Source organism: Anabrus simplex, chromosome 2, assembly GCF_040414725.1.
Source record: "Anabrus simplex isolate iqAnaSimp1 chromosome 2, ASM4041472v1, whole genome shotgun sequence".
In the NCBI taxonomy this organism is placed as follows: Eukaryota; Metazoa; Arthropoda; class Insecta; order Orthoptera; family Tettigoniidae; genus Anabrus; species Anabrus simplex.
In genome coordinates this window covers 143497246-143517909 of record NC_090266.1, presented here as the reverse complement: position 1 = coordinate 143517909, position 20664 = coordinate 143497246, and the positions used below count along the sequence as shown (strand labels likewise).

Here is a 20664-nt window from a genome sequence, read left to right as displayed (position 1 = left end):
TTCAAGATTTCACGGCCGCAGATCAAAAATTCACAACAATAGAAACAGGTTTTGAGTTGTCAGGCCGTGTGCGTGTACAGCCTGTTGGAAAGGCTGAACTGAAGTGAAATGGCGTATGGCTTTTAGTGCCGGGAGTGTCCGAGGACAAGTTGTCCGACTCGTTGGCTGAATAGTTAGCATACTGGCCTTCGGTTCAGAGGGTCCCGGGTTTGATTACCGGCCGGGTCGGGGATTTTAATCGCTTGTGATTAATTCTTCTGGCTCGTGGACTGGGTGTTTTGTCCGTCCCAACACTCTCCTCTTCATATTCAGACAATATACCACATTACCAACCACCACAGATACACGCAATAGTGATTACATTCCTCCATATAGGTTGGCGCAACCGACGCGAAATCGGGAGGTTGTGGGTTCGGATCTCACTGGTGTCTGGTTGGCTATTTTTTTCTGTACTTAACATCTCTTCAGCACGTACTAAATGTGCCTAACACGACCTATTAGGTTGAAAGTCGGTTTCGATTACAATGCGATAGTAAAAATTCAATATTCAGGATCCGTCGTGTTGACCGCACGACACCTCGTAATCTGTAGGTCTTCGGGCTGTGGGCCATGGCCCTTCGGGGATGTTGTGCCATGCTGTTTGGTGTTTCTTCTTGTAGGAAGAATGCTGTCCAAACGTCCGTGATAAAATGCATCAGGACACTTAACATGAAGATATGAACCAATTCACTAACTCGCAATTTTTGTCTAGATTCAAATGGGACAATAATTGCAATGCCGATTTAGACGAGGTCTGCAGCCCATGTGGCTCGAGAGGAGCCCGCCCACGATGTCTTACCCGTAAATCATACTTATATTACGAAACCAGATTTTATGTGTCTAGTCGTCATAAAACTTGAAGACTGTCAAAAGCCATATATCGAAGTTTTGCACGAGTACAATGCTCCCTTCACTCACTCCGTCTTTCGAAAATGAATACATTAAAAAATCTAATTAATCGAACTGAGACCAAGCAGAACGACCAGGGATACTCCCACCTGGTGAAGTATGGTGGCGTATTTAAACGTATTTAAACGTAATAATATTAGTCCCGAAGCAGTTCTTTTATGTGCCAGTAAAGCTACTGCCATGAGGCTGACGTATTTGAGCACCTTCAAATACCACCGGAATGAACCAGGATCGATCCTGTCAAGTTGGGGTCAGAAGGTCAGCGCCTCAACCGTCTGAGCCATATAGCCCGGCTGGTAAATTTACATAAACTCCCCACACCCCCGCAGTTAACTATATGGGTGAAAATCGCGAGTTATAAGATTATATCATATACTAACTTTCATTGTTCTGATACCCTTCACCACTGATCCACATTAAGGGTAGTCGTCCAGGCGGCAGATTCTCTATCATTTGTTTACGTTGTAACGGTTCAAATCCCGTTACAAGATGATATCTGTATTTTTATTATTGTATGATTTTATCTGTATTTTATTATTATTATTATTATTATTATTATTATTATTATTATTATTATTATTATTATTATTATGTCAGTATTATTATTATGTTATCTGTGATATTGTACTATTATTGTAATTATCCGTTTTATTCAATTTTGCAATTGCCTGTTGCTTGCAAGATTGCACTTAGATGTATACACATATACGTATGTGTAGTATAACACTCAATACCTGTACAGTGAGAATTGTTGTATATATCAGAGATTAGATGTGACGTTGGGGCATTGTGCAATATTAGTGGCGATTCTGCCAAGTCATCGCCGCGCCATGGCTATGTCATCGTATTTATTTAGCAATGCGCGCACGGAGTTAGTCGCCGCGGGGCTATTTCACCACTGTGTGTAATATCTGTCGCGTAGGTGGGAGTATGTCATTGTTATTTCTGGAGATTACGTAGTTGTGTCAACCAACGTCTATATAAGGTGGATGCACATTGTAGCGTCAGTCATTACTTATACGGATGCAGTACAGTGAAGTAGTCTACTAGATCAAGAGGCCTTAGTTGGTCAGCCAACGAGTGTGAACGAGAGATGGCGAAGACTCAGTGAGCCATTAATTATTGGTCATTGAGGGAGTGAGACCAAATGGTTGGTCCGTCACTTAGTGGAAGACGCGGACGCAAGGCTTACCATGGAGTCAGAGAGGGCAACCCTGGACCTGCCAAGAGGTCATACCATATTGACTTACAAAGAAGTCAGATGATATGGAGAAGAAGCAGTCGCGAGGATGTATCACCACGTTAGGCGTGACACATCTACAGTAAACACCAGAACAAAGGAATACGTCGTAATTACACTAAAAGTGTTGAAGGTACAGTCAAGTGAATCAGTGAGGGAAATATTTCGTATAAATTGTTAAATGTCCGGTCAAGAAGAATTTAAATTCATGCCTAGTTTCGTTCAGTTGCAATATCATAATTTCATATTCTCATCTGTTTTATCGCAACAAGACTCACTATTTTTTGATATATTATTTAAAGAATATATATTGTTCTATCAAACGAATTCATAGTTTTATTTCATTAAAAGTAAAATATCTTAACCTCAAAATTAATGGGGAAACCGAACGCCAATCTCCTTTTCCCAGAACTTATATGGTATGTTGTCAAAAGTAAGCTTATTACCCCACACCCTAGAGATAGTCAAGAGTCTCATTCTATTATTGCTGTACTGAGTGACAGCTGGCGCCCTTCAAATAACGTATGTGTAAGTAAGCAGGTAACAAGTAAGTGTGAGTACAAGGTCCGACGTGTGTATTTTATTTAATGAATGTTAGTTTTTAGTAATAAACATGTTCACAACGTAGAGTTTTCTTAAATAATTTCAAAGAATTTGGGTTTTGTTTTACAATTCGTTTTACGTCGCACAGACAGGTATTATGGCGACGTAGGGATAGGAAAGGGCTAAGAGTAGGAAGGATGCGACAGTGAATTTCGAAATTTATTGAACATATAGATGGCCTAATTAGAAAACCTCGTTTCTCCCAACGCTCTTCCTGTCCATTATTTGCCTTAACACTAGTCACGCCTCCCAGCCACATATGGATATAAAGTCCATCAGGACAATTTTCGTCGCGTTCATTTTCCTATGCCGGTGTGTATAGGAAAATGAACCTTGCCGTACCGTACTATAGGAATGTATGTTTATGTGACGAATTTACGCACTCCTACTGTATACTCTATTTAAGATTCATTTTCCGTTTCATATTGGCATAGGAAAATGAACACAACGAACATTGTTCTGATGGGCTGCATATCCATATGTAGCTGGGAGGCGTGATCAGTCTTATGGGAAATTATGGATAGGAAGAGCATTGGGAGATACGGAGTATTTTAATTTGCCCATCGATATCCCTTTGCAAATTATTCCAATTCCTGACTCCTCTTCCTATGAACGAATTTTTGCCCTAATTTGTCCTGTTGAATTCCAAATTTACCTGCATATTGAGATCTTTCCTACTTTTCAAAACATCACTCAAACTTATTCATGCACTAATATCATTCCACGCCATCTCTCCACTAACAGTTCAGAACATGCTATTTAGTCAAGCAGCTTGTCTACTTTCTTTCAGGTCTTCGAAACTCAAAATTTGCAACACTACTCCTTTGTCGGACATCGCCTAGAACGATGTCTTGCTGTTGAAGTTAACGGTGTACTATCAGTTAGGTCACCTTGGAGATGAGCAAGATGTCAGTAGCTGTGAAGATTTTTATTAGAATGTTTTTAAAATATCAGAAGAAACGAAAACAACTCTTGGAAAAGACGTGAATTTTTCATATTTTTAAGAGGGATTGTTGTTGAATGAAGAGTTTTTAGTTTCGAAGCTTTTTAGAATGTATGAGGACATATTTGTTTTTTTAAATGGGGACGGTAAAGACTATGACTGTGAGAAAAATATACCAGGCTATGTAACGATTTTATATTATTTGGGGAATTTTCTTCCATTTCTCTTAATTTGCACTGCCGGGTGAAAGTATTCGAGTACTGATTCATGATATATTTAATTTTAATTTACTGAGCTCGATGGCTATAGTCACTTAAGTGAGCCCAGTATGCAGTGTTCGGGAGATGGTATGTTCGAACCCCACTGTCGATGGTTTTCCGCGGTTTCCCATATTCACACCAGCCAAAGGCTGTTCCTTAATTAAGGCCACGGTCACTTCCTTCTCACTCCTAGCACTTTCTTGTTCCATCCTCGCACTAAGACCTATATGTGTCGGTGCGACGTAAAGCAACTTGAAAAAAAAGTCAGTTGCAATAGAACTTTTGTCAAATTTTCGTAAATTTTGTCAAATGCTACAGTCTAATTCTGTTCATGTTAACTTGATTTGTGATGCCACTGAACACAGGTATTTTTCAAAGTCTACTGTTTGAGTGATTGCGAAACTTTCTTTCTTTCTTTCTTTCTTTCTTTCTATTCTGTCATGATGTTATATGGTACTTGATGGTACTATGGAGAATCTTGAACATCCTATTAAAGGGCTGCTCTTCGAATCTCGTTCGGACATTGTCGGGTCTGTTCAGCTTTTACTATCCTTGTGTACGAAGTCCCGATATACATACAGTTCGTGGTTAGCAGCTGCCAGAAGAAAATATGGGAAATCTGTACTGCGTATTTTCCTGAGCTATACCAAATAGGCTACACTACAGACAGTACTGGACACTTCCTTATTCTCCCGTACTAATCTGAGATGATGGCATTGGCGCACCTGGCGGCCCGACCTTAAACATCATGCGGCAAAATTGAAACCACAAATGTTGCATGTTAAAATTGATAGAAATAATGAAAGTAAATAACGATTTTTGATTTTTTCTACTACGAAAGATGAATGTTAATGCTGATAGAAAGAATGAAACTTAATGATGATTTCATTTTGTCCGAATCCTTGGCTGAATGGTCAGCGTTGGGGCCTTCGGTTTATAAGGTCCCGGATTTGATTTCAGGGTGGATCGGGAATTTTAATCATGCTAAATTAATTCTTCTGACCCGGAGAATGGGTGTTCCTGTTTGTTTCAACACGTTTCTCTTGATATTCAGACAATATTTTCAACCACAAGAGAAACATGCAGTAGTGATTACTAGACCTCGGATTTTTAGGTGCTTAAATGTTCTTTTAACTGCCTAAAATAGACTTCCAAATAGGTTCTAAAATATTTTTAGAGAGCTTCAATTTCACGTATTTTAACAGGCATTAATTAAAACTCATGTTTATATTGCTAAATTGATAAATCGTTAGGGGGAAATATAAAACCTGCCACTGCTAAGCAGAGTCCTGGAGGGGCGTGCCATTCCAGCTGATGAGTCCAAATGGCACGTCTGGACGAAACTCTGCAAAATGCACACGGCCTAACCACCCAAAAGCTGGTTCTATTCCCGTGATTATAAGATCTGCGGCCGTGAAAGCCTTTCTTGATAATATAAAACCTGTTTCACTCACCTGTGTGCTGCAAACGCCACAGAATATCATCTCAGGATCAGATGTGAAACGGGGAAACTTCTGTAACCACTTGACGCCTTGGAACCTAACACTTTCAGCATAATTCATAGTGTATAGTGTACTACTACACTCAGTTTCATGACCGTTCGGCTAGATTCGCTGACAATCGATGTCTTGCGATATCTCGCAAAGTGGTATGTATTCTCTAGTGTATATGGCTATACGTTCTGGATTCATAAATTCGGTATAATTTCTGTTTTCAATGTGTGTTTTGATAAGCCATGAGGAGAGAAATTGAAGTTAGTTAAGTCCCTTTTGCCCTCTTACGTATTGTGAGAAATACTTCCGAAAGAATCATCGTGACCGAGAAAGTTTGTGTATTCATCAATGCGTTCAAAAATGTAGGCATTCGGAAAAGTAATGACATAGTATAGTAATTTTTTCTTATTCGAAAATATTATAATCGAGTGAGCTTCAATAACTAAAACACCAATGGACCCAATATTCTTCAAAGAGTTGCTTGATCCAAGAGAAAATTAATGAAACTAAATTTAAAGCTCTTCACATGTTAAAGCTTTGTTGTAAAGAGTCCAATAAATCCACGCGCCGCATATCGATTGCTTTCCTTTAAAACATCGTATGTCCCAATGCTCCTCGTATCCACTGTATTCCTAAAGAATGTTCACGCCTCCGAGCCATATATTAATATGCAGTCCATCAGAATAAATTTTGTTTTGTTCATTTTCCTATGCTAATGGGTGAAGAAAAATGGACCTTAAATACATTATACTGTAGGAGTTCGTAAATTCTTCATGAAAAACACATCTCTAAAATACGATATGGTAAGGTCCATTTTCCTTTACACACCAGCATAGGAAAATGAACGTGGCTGGGTGGCGTGACCAGTCTTAAGGGAAATAATGGATAGGAAGAGAGTTAGGACATACAAGGTTTTAAGAGAAAGCCATCGATATCTTTTCAGTGAGTACGAGTTACAAGTTAATCTAATCATTGCTGTAAGGGAAATCAAACTACAGTATTTTAACCAGTGTTATCAATTGCTGCACTTAGGCTCGGTTTGTTAGTGCAATCAAGGGGATGCCGATCTGCTAAACAGGTCTACCTTACTTTCTTCAGGACGACGGAAAGGGATGATGAAGAAGTGCATTTTCCCGGATAACTGTAGATGGAGGTCGCGAAATGGTACTCAAAGACATATATTAAGTGCTAAAAATATCGTAATACGATACTGTGCTCTTCTCCACATACAAGGACGTCGTTACTTGAAAAGATGGAGCTTCTTGTTGGCAGGAGTGTATTGCTTACATAATTTACAAGGAAGTAACGATGAGAATAATATCGATGGCCTTGTTCCAATACCACGTATCAGACAATACTGTTCTTATCCTCCATTATTTCCCATAAGACTGGTCACGCCTCCAAGGAACATATCGTTGCTCCACCGGTAGAACGTTGTATTCCACAAAGCTCTTTTTGTCCATTATTCTCCTTAAGACTGGTCACGCCCCCAGCCACATATGGATACGCGCAGGCCATCAGAACAATGTCCGTTGTGTTCGTTTTCCTATGTCGATGATTAAACGAAAATGAACCTTACATGCATTGTACACTAGGAGTGCGTAAATACGTAATGCAAACATACATTCCTACTGTACGGTACAGTAAGTTTAGTTTTCCTGTACACTTGGGCATAGGAAAATGAACGCAACAAAATTGGTTCTGATGGACTGCATATCCATACGTGGCTGGGAGGCGTGACCAGTCTTAAGGAGAATAATAGATGCGAAGAGCTTTGTGGAATACAACGTTTTAACGGTGAAGCGACGATATGGATATGCAGTCCATCAGTACAATTTTCGTTGTGTTTTTTTCCTACGCGTATGTGTAAAGGGAAAGGAAAAAGATCGTACTGCAGGAATGTGTGTTTGCGTGGTGTATTTGCGCACTCGTAAAATAGGCCTATAATGCTTTTAAGGTTAATTTTCCTTTACACACCCGCATAGGAAAATGAGCACAACGAAAATTGTTCTTATGGACTGCATAGTATTCATATGTGGCTGGGAGGTGTGACCGGTCTTAAGGAGAATAATGGATAGGAAGGGCATTGTTAGATATGTGGTATTATAACTGGGCCGTCGATATATCGTCGCTGTTGGGCAAATGGTTATATCTCACAATGCTCTTCCCATCCATTACTTTCCTTAAAACTGGTCACGTCTCCCAGCCATATATGGATATTTAGTCCATCAGAAGAATATTCGTCGTCTTCATTTTCCTTTGTTTATGTATAAAGGAAAATGAACCTTACTGTACCGCACTCTAGGAATGTATGTTTGAACGACTTATTTACGCAACCCTACAGTAGGCCTATACTGTAGTTAAGGTTCATTTTCCTTTATGCGTTAGCATACGAAAATGAACACAACGAAAATTATGGGCATTGTGGGATACGAGGTTATGCCGGTGCAAGGGCGATATGAAAACTACCGCTACGCCATTCTACCAATCTATTAACGTAAAATGAATTTTATGTTATGCAGTGTAAGACAATATAATTTATGTGACAAATTTAACTTTGCAACGAGTGCTAAAATATACGGCGCTGTATACTGCAATTTGCTTTATGAACAACAATAATTGGATGAAGTATCTCATGTAACGTTTGAATCTCTCACTCTGGTACAAGGATGAATCTCGTTGAAGGTCTATCTTACATTAAAGTAATCTTCTTAAAACGTAAGATCTCTTAATCCCAGTGATTAAGAACGCATTCTGCCATCTGTATAAGTCCTCTAGGTCTTTTCACGGTTTTTTCTTAATATGGTAGTGTACTATGTAAAAGTGATGCATTTATGTGTATGCAGGTTGTGTTACAAAATAGCAATATTTGTAGGTTTAATACGATATTACGTAATCTGTACCAGTGTTATGATTTTATTTAATGTTTCTTATACTATACTTCTATCCGTAACCTTACATAACATGCTACTTAGAGAAATGCAGTGCTCAATAGTGAAACATAACTTTATGATAACAGTAACCAGGAATCAGAAAACCTACAGGTTACAATACTGAAGAGTAGAATAAAATCTGAATATGGCAGTGTCCAAGAACAAGCTATAACTTCATGTTAACACTGTCTCAAAGTCAGACATTTCCAGAAGTCCTACGTAACTCAAGGCTAAAATTGCCTGGATTTAGATATGACCTAATGAGATAACAGTGTCTAGGAGCCAGACATAACCTAAAGGTAACGATGTCTAGGAGTCAGATATAACCTACGAATAAAGATAACAGTATATAGGAGTCAGACATAACGTTAACAGTGTCTACTGATAACAGTGTCTTGGAGCAATAAATAACCTAGGAATAACAGAAGCTAGGAGTCAGACGTAACATAAAATAACGGTGTCAAGCAATCAGATATAAGATGAAGAGTGCAGGATCTAGGCGTTACACATAACCTAAATATACAAGTATCAAAGAGCCAGACATAATCTAAAGGTAATAGAGCCTGGGAGTAAGACATAACATAAATATTACAGTATGAGGGAGTCAGATATAATCTAAAGGTAACAGTATCTATCAAGAATTCAGACAATGCACGTTATAGTCAGGTAAAACGTACAGATAAGAATATCTCGTGGATAAGATAAAAGAAAACTGGTTATAAGTTTTATACTGTATATAACCTAAATATTACAATACCTAGTAGTCAGACATCTGTCTCGATGCTCATGGCGTTTATATTATTGTTGTGCCGCGGATTGCAGTTCTGCTTCTTGGTGACGTCACGGGTGAGCAGTATGCCTTCCTCAAGCTCCATGATGTCTGACGAGGATTCGGACAGCGAACTCTTCTTCATATGTTGACCTAAAACATATAAAGCGCATTAACCTTGTGTATGAAAAATGAACACACATAAATATGATGCGATTAGGCGATATTTTAGGCATTAAGGACGAAAATGGAGAAACATGATCACAGAAAATCTTTAATAGTTTCGCTATATTTCATATGACATGCAGCATGATAGAGTTTCCTTTATCAAATGCAACTTTACTACTAACTGTACAATTAACTCTGAATACGATTATAATTATACATGATCATAACAATGATCAGTCATTGGGTTAATTAATAAATAATTCATATTATAGAAAAATATTTTTAAGTAAAACAGAGACAGGAAAATCCAAAAGGATAATATTTGATTGCTTCTTAACGTCAGGATCTCATCCAATAAGGAATTACCTGGAAATTCAAGTAAACAAAGGAACAAAGTTAAATCAGCATTAAGGTGCTAGTAGTCAGAGAGATAAAATGAGCCATATAGAGTTAACTGTGATAGCAGTCACACATAGTAAAATCGGCTAAAAGTCCTCACTTTAGTGTCATTAAATTCTTTGATTCACTACGATTTCTTTCTTGATACAGAGCCAAACATTTTGATAAATGAGATTATGTCATGGTAGCCTAATTTGAAATATTTGTGCACATCCTTGAGATTGTATCATACTGTTTAAGATGATATATTTTGGATAGCAATAATTATAATTATGTAAGCATGCTATATCTAAAATTACTCTAGTAGAGTCTATTTATACCTGAGATTGGGTAGGAATTAGAGTTGCGTGGGGATATCATTAACTCTTCTCAAACATATTCGATAAATTTTAACATAAGATGCACAATAAATATTTGAGACAAACAACTATTATTCGGCTTCTTATCAGCTTCTGTCTTGAGTCACACAAACTGTGCAGTTAAATTGTACAGTCTAAAAACTTTTGATCCTTAACACAAATTTACATTTCTTAAAATAAATAGACTACTACGCATTGTTATATTATTCAGATGATTATTAATAACATACATAGTGGGTTACAGTTAAACTTTTCCAGCCTTACTCACTCTGGACAGGAAGCTATTCATTGTAAGCGTACTAAACTTGGCAGGAATAATGTCTAGTTTATGGGCTACAAGATTTGAATGGTTCGCAGTAACCGAAAGACAGCGTTTGTAAGGTAAACATTCGCATATGCCGATCTGAAGAGAGGTATCAGGCATACCAATGGAGATCGATGGCCTAGTTCTAATACCACGTATCTGACAATGCTGTTCCTGGCCATTACCTTCGTTAAGACTGGTCACGCCTCCCAGCCACTTATGGATATGCAGTCTATCAGAATAATTTTCGTTGGGTTCATTTTCCTATGCCAACGTGTAAAGCAAAATGAACTTTACCTTACCGTACTCTAGGAATGTTGTTTGTACGACGTATTTACGCACTCCTACAGAATAGGATCTAATGCATATAAGGTTCATTTTAATTTAGACGTAAGCATAGGAAAATGATGACAAAAGTTAATCTAAGGGACTGCATATCGATCGCTTACTTCTAAAACCTCGTATGTCCCAATGCTCTTCCTATCCATTATATGCCTTAAGACTGGTCACGCCTCCCAGCCTTATATTTATATGCAGTCCATCGGAATAATTTTCGTTGTGTTCATTTTCCTGTGCTAATGTGTAAAGGAAAATAGACCTTCCCGTACCGTATTGTAGGGATGTTGGTTGAAAGCAAAATTACGCACTCCTGCAGTATAATGTATTTAAGGTTAACTTTCCTTTACACACACCCATAGGAAAATGAGCACAATGAAAATTGTTCTGATGGGCTGCATATTCATACGTGGCTGGAAGGCGTGATCGGTCTTAAGGAATATAATAGATAGGAAGTGCACTGGGACATACGAGGTTTTAGAAGTAAGCCGTCGATATCTACATGTGGCTAGGAGGCGTGACCACGAACCGTATGGCAACAGTATTGTCACATATACGTGGTGTTAGAACTAGGCCGTCGAAATGCTTCGTGCAACCGAACAGCAAGCTATCGTAGGCTTTCAGACTGTCTTGGACACAAAATAACGCCATTTCGAGTGCACTTTGTACTGTGAGAGACGCTATGTTCACAAAAACCAGCAACATATAGCAACTTATTCATAGTATTTCACTGAAAATGCATATCTATGACTTTCTTTTAAAACCTCGTATGTCCCAATGCTCCTGCTACTCATGATGTTCCTTAGGACTGGTCACGCCTCTCACCCACATATTTATATGCAGTCCATGAGAATAATTTTAGTTATGTTCATTTTCCTATGTTAATGAGTAAAGAAAAATGAACCTTATTATACTGTAGGATTGTGAACATTCACCAGGCAAACAACATCCCTACAATACGGTATGGCAAAGACCATTTTCCTTTATATGCGACCAAAAGAAAGTGAACACAACGAAAATTGTTGATGGACGAAATACCCATTAATTAATTAATCCATTAATTAATTTAATTACTGCGTTGATAGGGTGATCAGTGGGGTAATCACAAAAATATGATTGTAAATAAAGGGAACACATCTCTGCACATGGTTATGAGGGTATTTAGGGGTTGTAGTAAGGATGTAAAGGAGAGGGCAGGTAAGTATCTTGTAAGACCGCAACTAGAGTATGGTTCCAGTGTATGGGATCCTCACCAGGATTACTTGATTCAAGAACTGGAGAAAAATCCAAAGAAAAGCAGCTCGATTTGTTCAGGGTGATTTCCGACAAAAGAGTAGCGTTACATAAATGTTGCAGAGTTTGGGCTGGGAAGACTTGGGAGAAAGAAGACCAGCTGGTCGACTAAGTGGTATGTTCCGAGCTGTCAGTGGAGAGATGGCGTGGAATGACATTAGTAGACGAATAAGTTTGAGTGGTGAGTTTCAAAGTAGGAAAGATCACAATATGAAGATGAAGTTGGAATTCAAGAGAATAAATTGGGGAAAATAATCGTTTATAAGAAGGGGAGTTAGGGATTGGAATAACTTACCAAGGGAGATGTTCAATACATTTCCAATTTCTTTGCAATCATTTAAAAAAAGGCTAGTAAAACAACAGATAGGGAATCTGCCACTTGGGCGACTGCCCTAAATGCAGATCAGTATTGATTGATTGATTGATTGATTGACCCCACAATGCCCTTCCTATCCATTATTCTCCTTAAAACTGGTCACGTCTCCCAGCCACATATTTATATGTTCATGAGAACAATTTTCGTTGTGTTCGTTTTACTATGCTTACGTGTGAAGCAAAATGAACCGTAAATACATTATTCTGTAGGAGTGCCTAAATACGTCATACAAACAACATTCCTACAGTACGGTTCGGTAAGGCCCATCTGCCTTTATCGACGGCTTACTTCTAAAACCACGTATATCCCAGTGCTCTTCCTATCTATTATATTCCTTAAGACCAGTCACTCCTCCCAGCCACGTATGAATATGCAGCCCATCACAACAATTTTCGTTGTGCTCATTTTCCTATGGATGTGTGTAAAGCAAAATTAACCTTAAATACATTATGTTGTAGGAGTGCGTAATTTCGCTTTCAAACAACGTCCCTACAATACGGTACGGTAAGGTCTATTTTCCTTTACACACTAGCATAGGAAAATGAACACAACGAATATTATTCCGATGGACTGCATATAAATATGAGGCTGTGAGGCGTGACCAGTCTTAAGGCATATAATGGATAGGAATAGCATTGGGACATACGAGGTTTTAGAAGTAAGCCATCGTTATACAACAAGATAGGAAAATGAACGCAACGAAAATTCGTGTGATGGACTGGATGTCGATATGTGTCTTGGAGGCGTGACCAGTCTTAGGGGAAATAATGGACAGGAACATAGTCAAATGAACACAACAGAATTATTCTGGCCTTGTACATCTTGATATTCTTGGGTTTCGTGCTACGACGTTTCGCTGGAAATTGAGTATCATTGTTCAAAAGCCCCACTGGATCATAGCTCGACTTAATAAGTTGGGGAAGCTCTGTTATTAACGTGATGTTAGCCGTGAAAACTTAACCTACTACGTTCCTCGGGTGCTTTAAAATGATACGTACAGACGAATGAATAATATTTGTTATTCAGGAGATGCAATTGGTGAGTGTACAGGCTTCTTGAACTAAGCTTCCTCTTCGCGGTGAGGAATCTGATCTTGTGGTTACCTAACACTTAAAGGGGTCGTAATTCCTTGTGTTCGAAGAGAAATGAGTTTTCGCTCTGAGGTTAAATTGGTGTGCCGTTCGTCATCTCCGCATGATTTATACAGAGGGAACTGAACTCTAACCACAAGCAATACTTCAAAACCAAAGGCAATAATTGTTTGACATAACTTAAAATATCTGTATCTGCTTCCAACTGGTTAAAAATACGAATCAGTTAGACTGGAATCTGCGCATGTGATGGAATGCACTCGACAAGAAACACGACTACGTAAGTTGGTGAATTTGTCCCTAGACGGTGTGATAACGTAGCACTGTGGTCTTTTCAGTGATGAATGCAATATTTAAATGCCTTACTTCTAAAACCTCGTATGTCCCAATGTTCTTCCTATCCATTATATGCCTTAGGACTGGTCACGCCTCCCAGCCTTATTTATATACAGTCCATCGGAATAATTTTCGTTCTGTCATTTTCCTGTGCGAATGTATAAAGGCAAATAGACCTTACCGTACTGCATTGAAGGGACGTTGTTTGAAAGCGAAATTACACACTCTTGCTGTATAATGTATTTAAGGTTAACTTTCCTTTACACACGCCCACAGGAATAACAGCACAACGATAATTGTTCTGATGGGCTGCATATTCATATGTGGCTGGGAGGCGTGCCCGGTCTTAAGGATTATAATAGATAGGAAGAGCACTGGGACATACGAGGGTTTAGAAGTAAGCCGTCGATTTGAAGAAGTTACAAAGGTGTACAGTAATACTAGTTGCGTACTTCTGGTCCTTGGTGGATGGAGTACACGCAGTTTGCATACTTACCATAAACGAACACTCGATCCTGCTGTGGACTAACAAAATAAAAGCGCCCTTTTGCAGGATGGCAATGCAGTCTGTCTGGCTCGGCATCCTATTCACTTTCATAACCTCTCTCTGAAGGACATTATTTTGTCATAAGAAAGTAAAACTACCTTCGTTATTGACCATCGAGTTACCTGGATGAATGAAAGGGAAAAGTTTCCACTATTTTTTAACTTCGGAACAAGACTAATAAGGAGAGAGTGTTTAGGCCTATGTCAGGCCACCCTTGTCCCCGGGAAATAACCTTGTTCATATTTATCGATGGCTTTCTTTTAAAACCTCGTATGTCTCAATGCTCTTCCTACCTATTATATTCCTTAGAACTGGTCACGCTTCTCAGCCACATGTGTATATGTAGTCCATTAGAATAGTTTTCATTGCGTTCATTTTCCTATGCTAATGTGTAAAAGAAAATGAAACTGAAATATAAAATATATTACACTGCAGGAGAGTGAAAATTCGCCGTGCCAACAACATTCCTACCATACGGTATGTTAAAGGCCATTTTCCTTTACACATACGAATAGGCAAATGAACACAAAGAAAATTGGTCGCTGTTCGGGCAAAAGGTCATATCTCACAGTGTTCTTCCTATCTATTATTTCCCTAAAGACTGGTCACACCTCCCAGCCACATATGAATATGCCGTCCATCAGAACCATGTCCGACTCGTTGGCTGAACGGTCAGCGTACTGGCCTTCGGTTCAGAGGGTCCCGGGTTCGATTCCCGGCTGGGTCGTGGATTTTAACCTTAATTGGTTAATTCCAATGGCACGGGGACTGGGTGTATGTTTTGTCTTCATCATCATTTCATCCTCATCACGACGCGCAGGTCGCCTACGGGAGTCAAATAGAAAGACCTGCACCTGGCGAGCCGAACCCGTCCTGGGATATCCCGGCACTAAAAGCCATACGACATTTCATTTCATCAGAACCATTTTCGTTGAGTTTATTTTCGTATGCTAAGGTGTGAAGGATAATTAGAATCAGGTACATTATACTGTAGGAGTGCCTGGCCGAGGCGGTAAAGGCGTGCTCGGTTCGCCGGAAAGGACGTGGGTTAGAATCCCCGTCAGGAAGTCGTAAGATTTAAGAAACGAGATTTCCACTTCCGGAGGTGCGTATGGCCCTGAGGTTCACTCACCAGAAATGAGTACCAGGTTAATTCCTGGGGGCAAAGGTGGCCGGGCGTAGAGCTAACCACTCCACCCCACCACGTGCCGAGGTTACGAATGGTAGAAGCCTTTACCTTCCACCCCTCCAAGGGCCTTCGTGGCCTGTACGGAGATGACTTTGCTTGTTTTGATTTGATACTGTAGGTGTGTGTAAATAAGTCATGCAAACATAGGTTCCAAGAGTGTGGTACGGTAAGGTTCATTTTCCTTCACACGTAAGCATAGGAAAATGAAAACAATGAATATTGTTCTGATGGACTAAATATCCATATATGGCTGGGGGCGTGACAAGTCTTAAGGAACATAATGTTTAGGAAGAGCATTGGGAGATACAAGGTTTTAAAAGAAATCCATCGTTGTGTTCTAACCCGAGTGAACTCAGTCATGACCAAATATTTCCCCAGAAGTGGTGAACTCTATTCTACATTTCTGGACTTCATGACGAGGAATTCGGCTCACATTCTCTTAGGTGAATCAAGACTCAGTTTCTTCTGTTGTGCCGCTGTGAATGGAAAGTCGAGTTAATGTCAGCTTCTCAGTGATTCACGTAAATTAAGAGAATATCGGTAACAACCAGAATGTGGACATGAGGTGAAAGAGATAAAACACGCATGGTGCTATGGCCCTGATTAGTCTCGGCCAACGAAACTACCACTGCTCACCTGGAAGGCCTGCATTTCACTGTCAAATAGCTCCTCATTGTTCTCACGTAGGCCGCGTAGACCTACCCAGCGATCAGTTCCAGGTAAAAATTACTGACCAGGAATCAAATCCAGGACCTCCAGGTTAGATACAGGCTCATTAGCCCTAGACCATGGAGCCGGAGTGATGGAAAGACGAATTGGTTACTGAGTGTAAAACACTGCAGGTTGAAGCTGTTCTGACTGTTGTAGTTAAGGAGTTAGAGATGTCTTGGTCATCGGTTCTGTGTCCTTTAAAGAAAGAAAGCAGGCAGGCAAGCAAAGTTACAGTTTGATACAGATCCAAACTGTAGGGATGTGATTTTTCAATGCGGAAATACTAGGTGCATTATCCGTTAATTTTTATAGCGGTCTGCAAAACAGCAGGACGTGGATAGTGCCAATAACACTGATCTACAAAAACGAATTTCGGTGGATATCTTGGTATCCAACAGGCGTTGTAACACCACTGAAATATATCGATTTAAAATATGCGAAACATCTGTCTCTATCACCCAGAGTTCTTGAGATATACTGTACATCAAATATTTACCTATTTTTAACATTGTATGAAGGAAATCAATCAATCAATCAATCAATCAATCAATCAATCAATCAATCAATCAATCAATCAATCAATCAATCAATCAATCAATCAATCAATCAATCAATCAATCAATCAATCAATCAATCAATCAATCAATCAATCAATCAATCAATCACAACTGATCTGCATTTAGGGCAATCGTCCAGGTGGCAGAGTCCCTGTCAGCTGTTTTCCTAGCCTTTTCTTAAATGGTTGCAACGAAATTGGAAATTTCCCTTCCTATAAACGATTATTTCCACAATTTGTCCTCTTGAGATCCAGGTTTATCTTCATATTGTGATCATTCCCACTTTTAAAGAAACCATTCAAACTTATTCGTCTACTGATGTCATTCCACGCCATCCCTCCACTGACAGCTCGGAATACGTATACCACTTAGACGAGCAGCTAGTCTCCTTTCTTCCAAGTCATCCCAGCCAAAACTTTGCAACATGTTGGTAACGCTACTCTTTTGTCGGAAATCACCCAGAACAAATCGAGCTGCTTTTCTTTGGATTTTTGCCAGTTCTTGAATCAAGTATTCCTGGTGGGGACTAATATGGCCTCTCTTTACATCCTTACTACAACTCCTAAGTAACCTCATAACCATGTGCAGAGATCTGTAACCTTTATTTACAATCATATTTATGTGATGGCCCAATGAGGATGTTTCCTTATATTAACACCTATGTACTTACAATGATCCACGAATAGAAGTTTCACCCCATCAACGCAGTAATTAGAACTGAGAGGAATTTTCCTATTTGTGAAACTCACAACCTGATTTTTAACCCCGTTTATCATCACACCATTGCCTAGTGTCTATCCCACAATATTATCGAGGTCATTTTGCAGTTGCTCTCAACCTTGTAGCTTATTTATTACTCTGTACAGAATAACATCATCTGCAAATAGCCATATCTCTGACTCCACTTCTTTACACATATCATTTTTATATATAAGAAAACATAAAGGTCCAATAATACTGCCTTGAGGAATTCGGCTCTTAATTATTACAGGGTCAGATAGAGCCTCGCCTATTCTACTTATCTAAGTTCTATTTTCTAGAAATTAGCCACCCATTCAGTCACTATTTTTTCTAGTCCAATTACATTCATATTTGCCAGTAGTCTCCCATGATCTACCCTATCAAATGCCTTAGAGAGGTCAATCGCGATACAGTCCATTTGACCTCCTGAATGCTGGAGATCTGCTATATCTTGCTGGAATCCTACAAGTTGAGCTTGAGTGGAATAACCTTTCCTAAAACCCAAACTGCCTTCTATGAGACCAGTTATTAATTTCGCAAACATATCTAATATAATCAGGACGAACGCTTTCCCAAAGCTTACATGCAATGCATGTCAAACTGACTGGCCTGTTATTTTCAGCTTTTTGTCTATCACCCTTTCCTTTATACACAGGTGCTACTATAGCAACCCTCCATTCATTTGGTATACCTCCTTCACGCAAAAAATAACCAAATAAGTACTTCAGATATGGTACTATATCCCAACCCAACGTTTTTAGTATATCTCCCGAAACCTTATCAATTCCAGGCGCTTTTCTAGTTTTCAAATTTTGTATCTTAATGTAAATGTCATTGTTATCATAGGTAAATTTTAATACTTCTTTAGTATTAGTCACCTCTTATATCTGAACATTGTCTTTGTAACCAACAGTCTTTATATGGTGTTGACTGGATACTTGTGCCTTTTGAATATCCTCGCATACACACTCCCCATGTCCATTAATGATTCCTGGAATGTCCTTCTTGGAACCTGTTCTGCCTTAAAGTACCTATACATACTCTTCCATTTTCACTAAAATTTGTATGACCGCCAATTATGCTTGTCATCATGTTATCCTTAGCTGACTTCTTTGATAGATTCAATTTCCTAGTAAGTTCCTTCAATTTATCCTTACTTCCACAGCCATTTTTAACCCTATTTCTTTCCAGCCTGTACCTCCTTCTTAATCTCTTTACTTCCCTGTTATAATATAGTGGATCTTTACCATTCCTCACCACCTTCAAAGGTACAAACCTATTTCCACATTCCTTAACAAATGCTTTAAAACCATCCCAGACTGTTTACATTTTTATTTACCGTTTATCACCGATCATATTTACTTTTTAAAAACTCCCTCATGTCTATTTTATCAGCCATATGGTACTGCCTAACAGTCCTAATTTTAATACCTTCTCTTTCTTTCAATTTTATTTTTAACTACCACAAAAACAGCTTCGTGATCACTAACACCACCTATTACTTCGGTTTCTCTATAGAGCTCACCTGGTTTTACCAGAACCACATCCAGAATATTCTTCCCTCCAGTTGGTTTCATCACTTTCTGAATCAGCTGCCCTTCCCATATTAACTTATTTTCCATTTGTTGGTCATGCTTCCTGTCTTTCCATTACCTTCCCAATTGACATTTGGTAAATTGAGATCACCCGCTACTATCACGTTTCTTTCCATATCATATCCCACATAGCTGATTATGTTATCAAATAGTTCTGATACGTGTCAGCGCTACACTTTCCCGGTCTGTACACTCCAAAGATATCAAGTTGTCTATTATATTTAGAGATGAGCCTTACACCTAGAATTTCATGTTTGTCATCTTTAAATTTTTCGTAGCTTACACATTCTTCTTTCACCAGAATGAATACTTCCTGTTCTACCGTTCCTATCTTATCGCTACGTACACACTCCAGTTCCGTGAGAATATTTCTGCATCCATGATATCATTTCTCAGCCATGATTCAACTCCTATTACAATATGTGGTAAGTATATCGACGGCTTACTTCTAAAACCTCGTATGTCCCAGTGCTCTTCCTATCTATTATATTCCTCAAGACCGGTCACGCCATCTAGCCACATATGAATATTGCACCCCATGAGAACAACTTTCGTTGTGCTCATTTTCCTATGGGGGCGTGTAAAGGAAAATTAACCTTAAATACATTATACAGTAGAAGTTCGTAATTTTGCTTTCAAACAACGTCCCTATAATATGGTACGGTAAGGTCTATTTTCCCTTACACGCTAGTACAGGAAAATGAACACAAAGAAAATTATTCCGATGGACCGCATATAAATATGAGGCTGGGAGGCGTGGCCAGTCTTAAGGCGTATAATGGATAGGAGGAGCATTGGGACATACGAGGTTTTAGAAGTAATCCGTCGATATATCTATTAAATTACTTAATTCCTTTCTTTACAATACTTCTACAATTGAGCACTGACGTTCTTAGGTCATCCCTACTTGACTTCCAGTTCCCTCTACCCTTATCACCGCCCCCTAGGCCAACCCGTTTCCCTGAATGTACCTCGCTATAACCCTTCTAAACAAATTTCGTAACTTATATGTACCCCTGCGGTTTAATTGTAGGCCATCTGAGCGCAGATCCCTATCTCCTACCCATTAATATCTAGATATCTCACTCCCAGTTTCCCACATATCCACTCCATAGTCTCACTTAAATCCCCAATCACCTTCCAGTCAGTATCCCTCCTACACAATATTCCACTAGTAACAATCTCCGGTTCTTTAAACTTCACCCGTGCTGCATTTACCAGATAACACACATCCCAACTATTTTGGTACTTATACCTGCTTGTCTTACGTTCTTAGTACCAACGTTTAACACTACCATCTTCTCCTTTCCCTCCTCCTTCTCTTCTACCTTCCGCAACATCTGACTCAACCTAATTCCTGGATAACACTCTACCCTGGTTCCCTTTCCTCCACACACTTTCCACACATGTCTAACAAAGGAATTCCCCATCACTAGAGCCTCAACCTACCCACCTCATTTGATCCCCGCCCCT

At 39.1% G+C, this 20664-nt stretch overlaps 1 protein-coding gene across 1 annotated transcript in view; it reads right to left on the bottom strand.

Moving 5' to 3' along the window:
• The window catches only part of Sh (Potassium voltage-gated channel protein Shaker), a 719812-nt gene that overhangs the window by 121191 nt on the left and 577957 nt on the right, over positions 1-20664 (bottom strand). Inside the window, exon 8 of the mRNA XM_068225948.1 lies at positions 9178-9342. Coding sequence (XP_068082049.1) covers positions 9185-9342 — 158 coding nt within the window. The 3' untranslated portion in view covers positions 9178-9184. The remainder of the gene's footprint in view (positions 1-9177; positions 9343-20664) is intronic.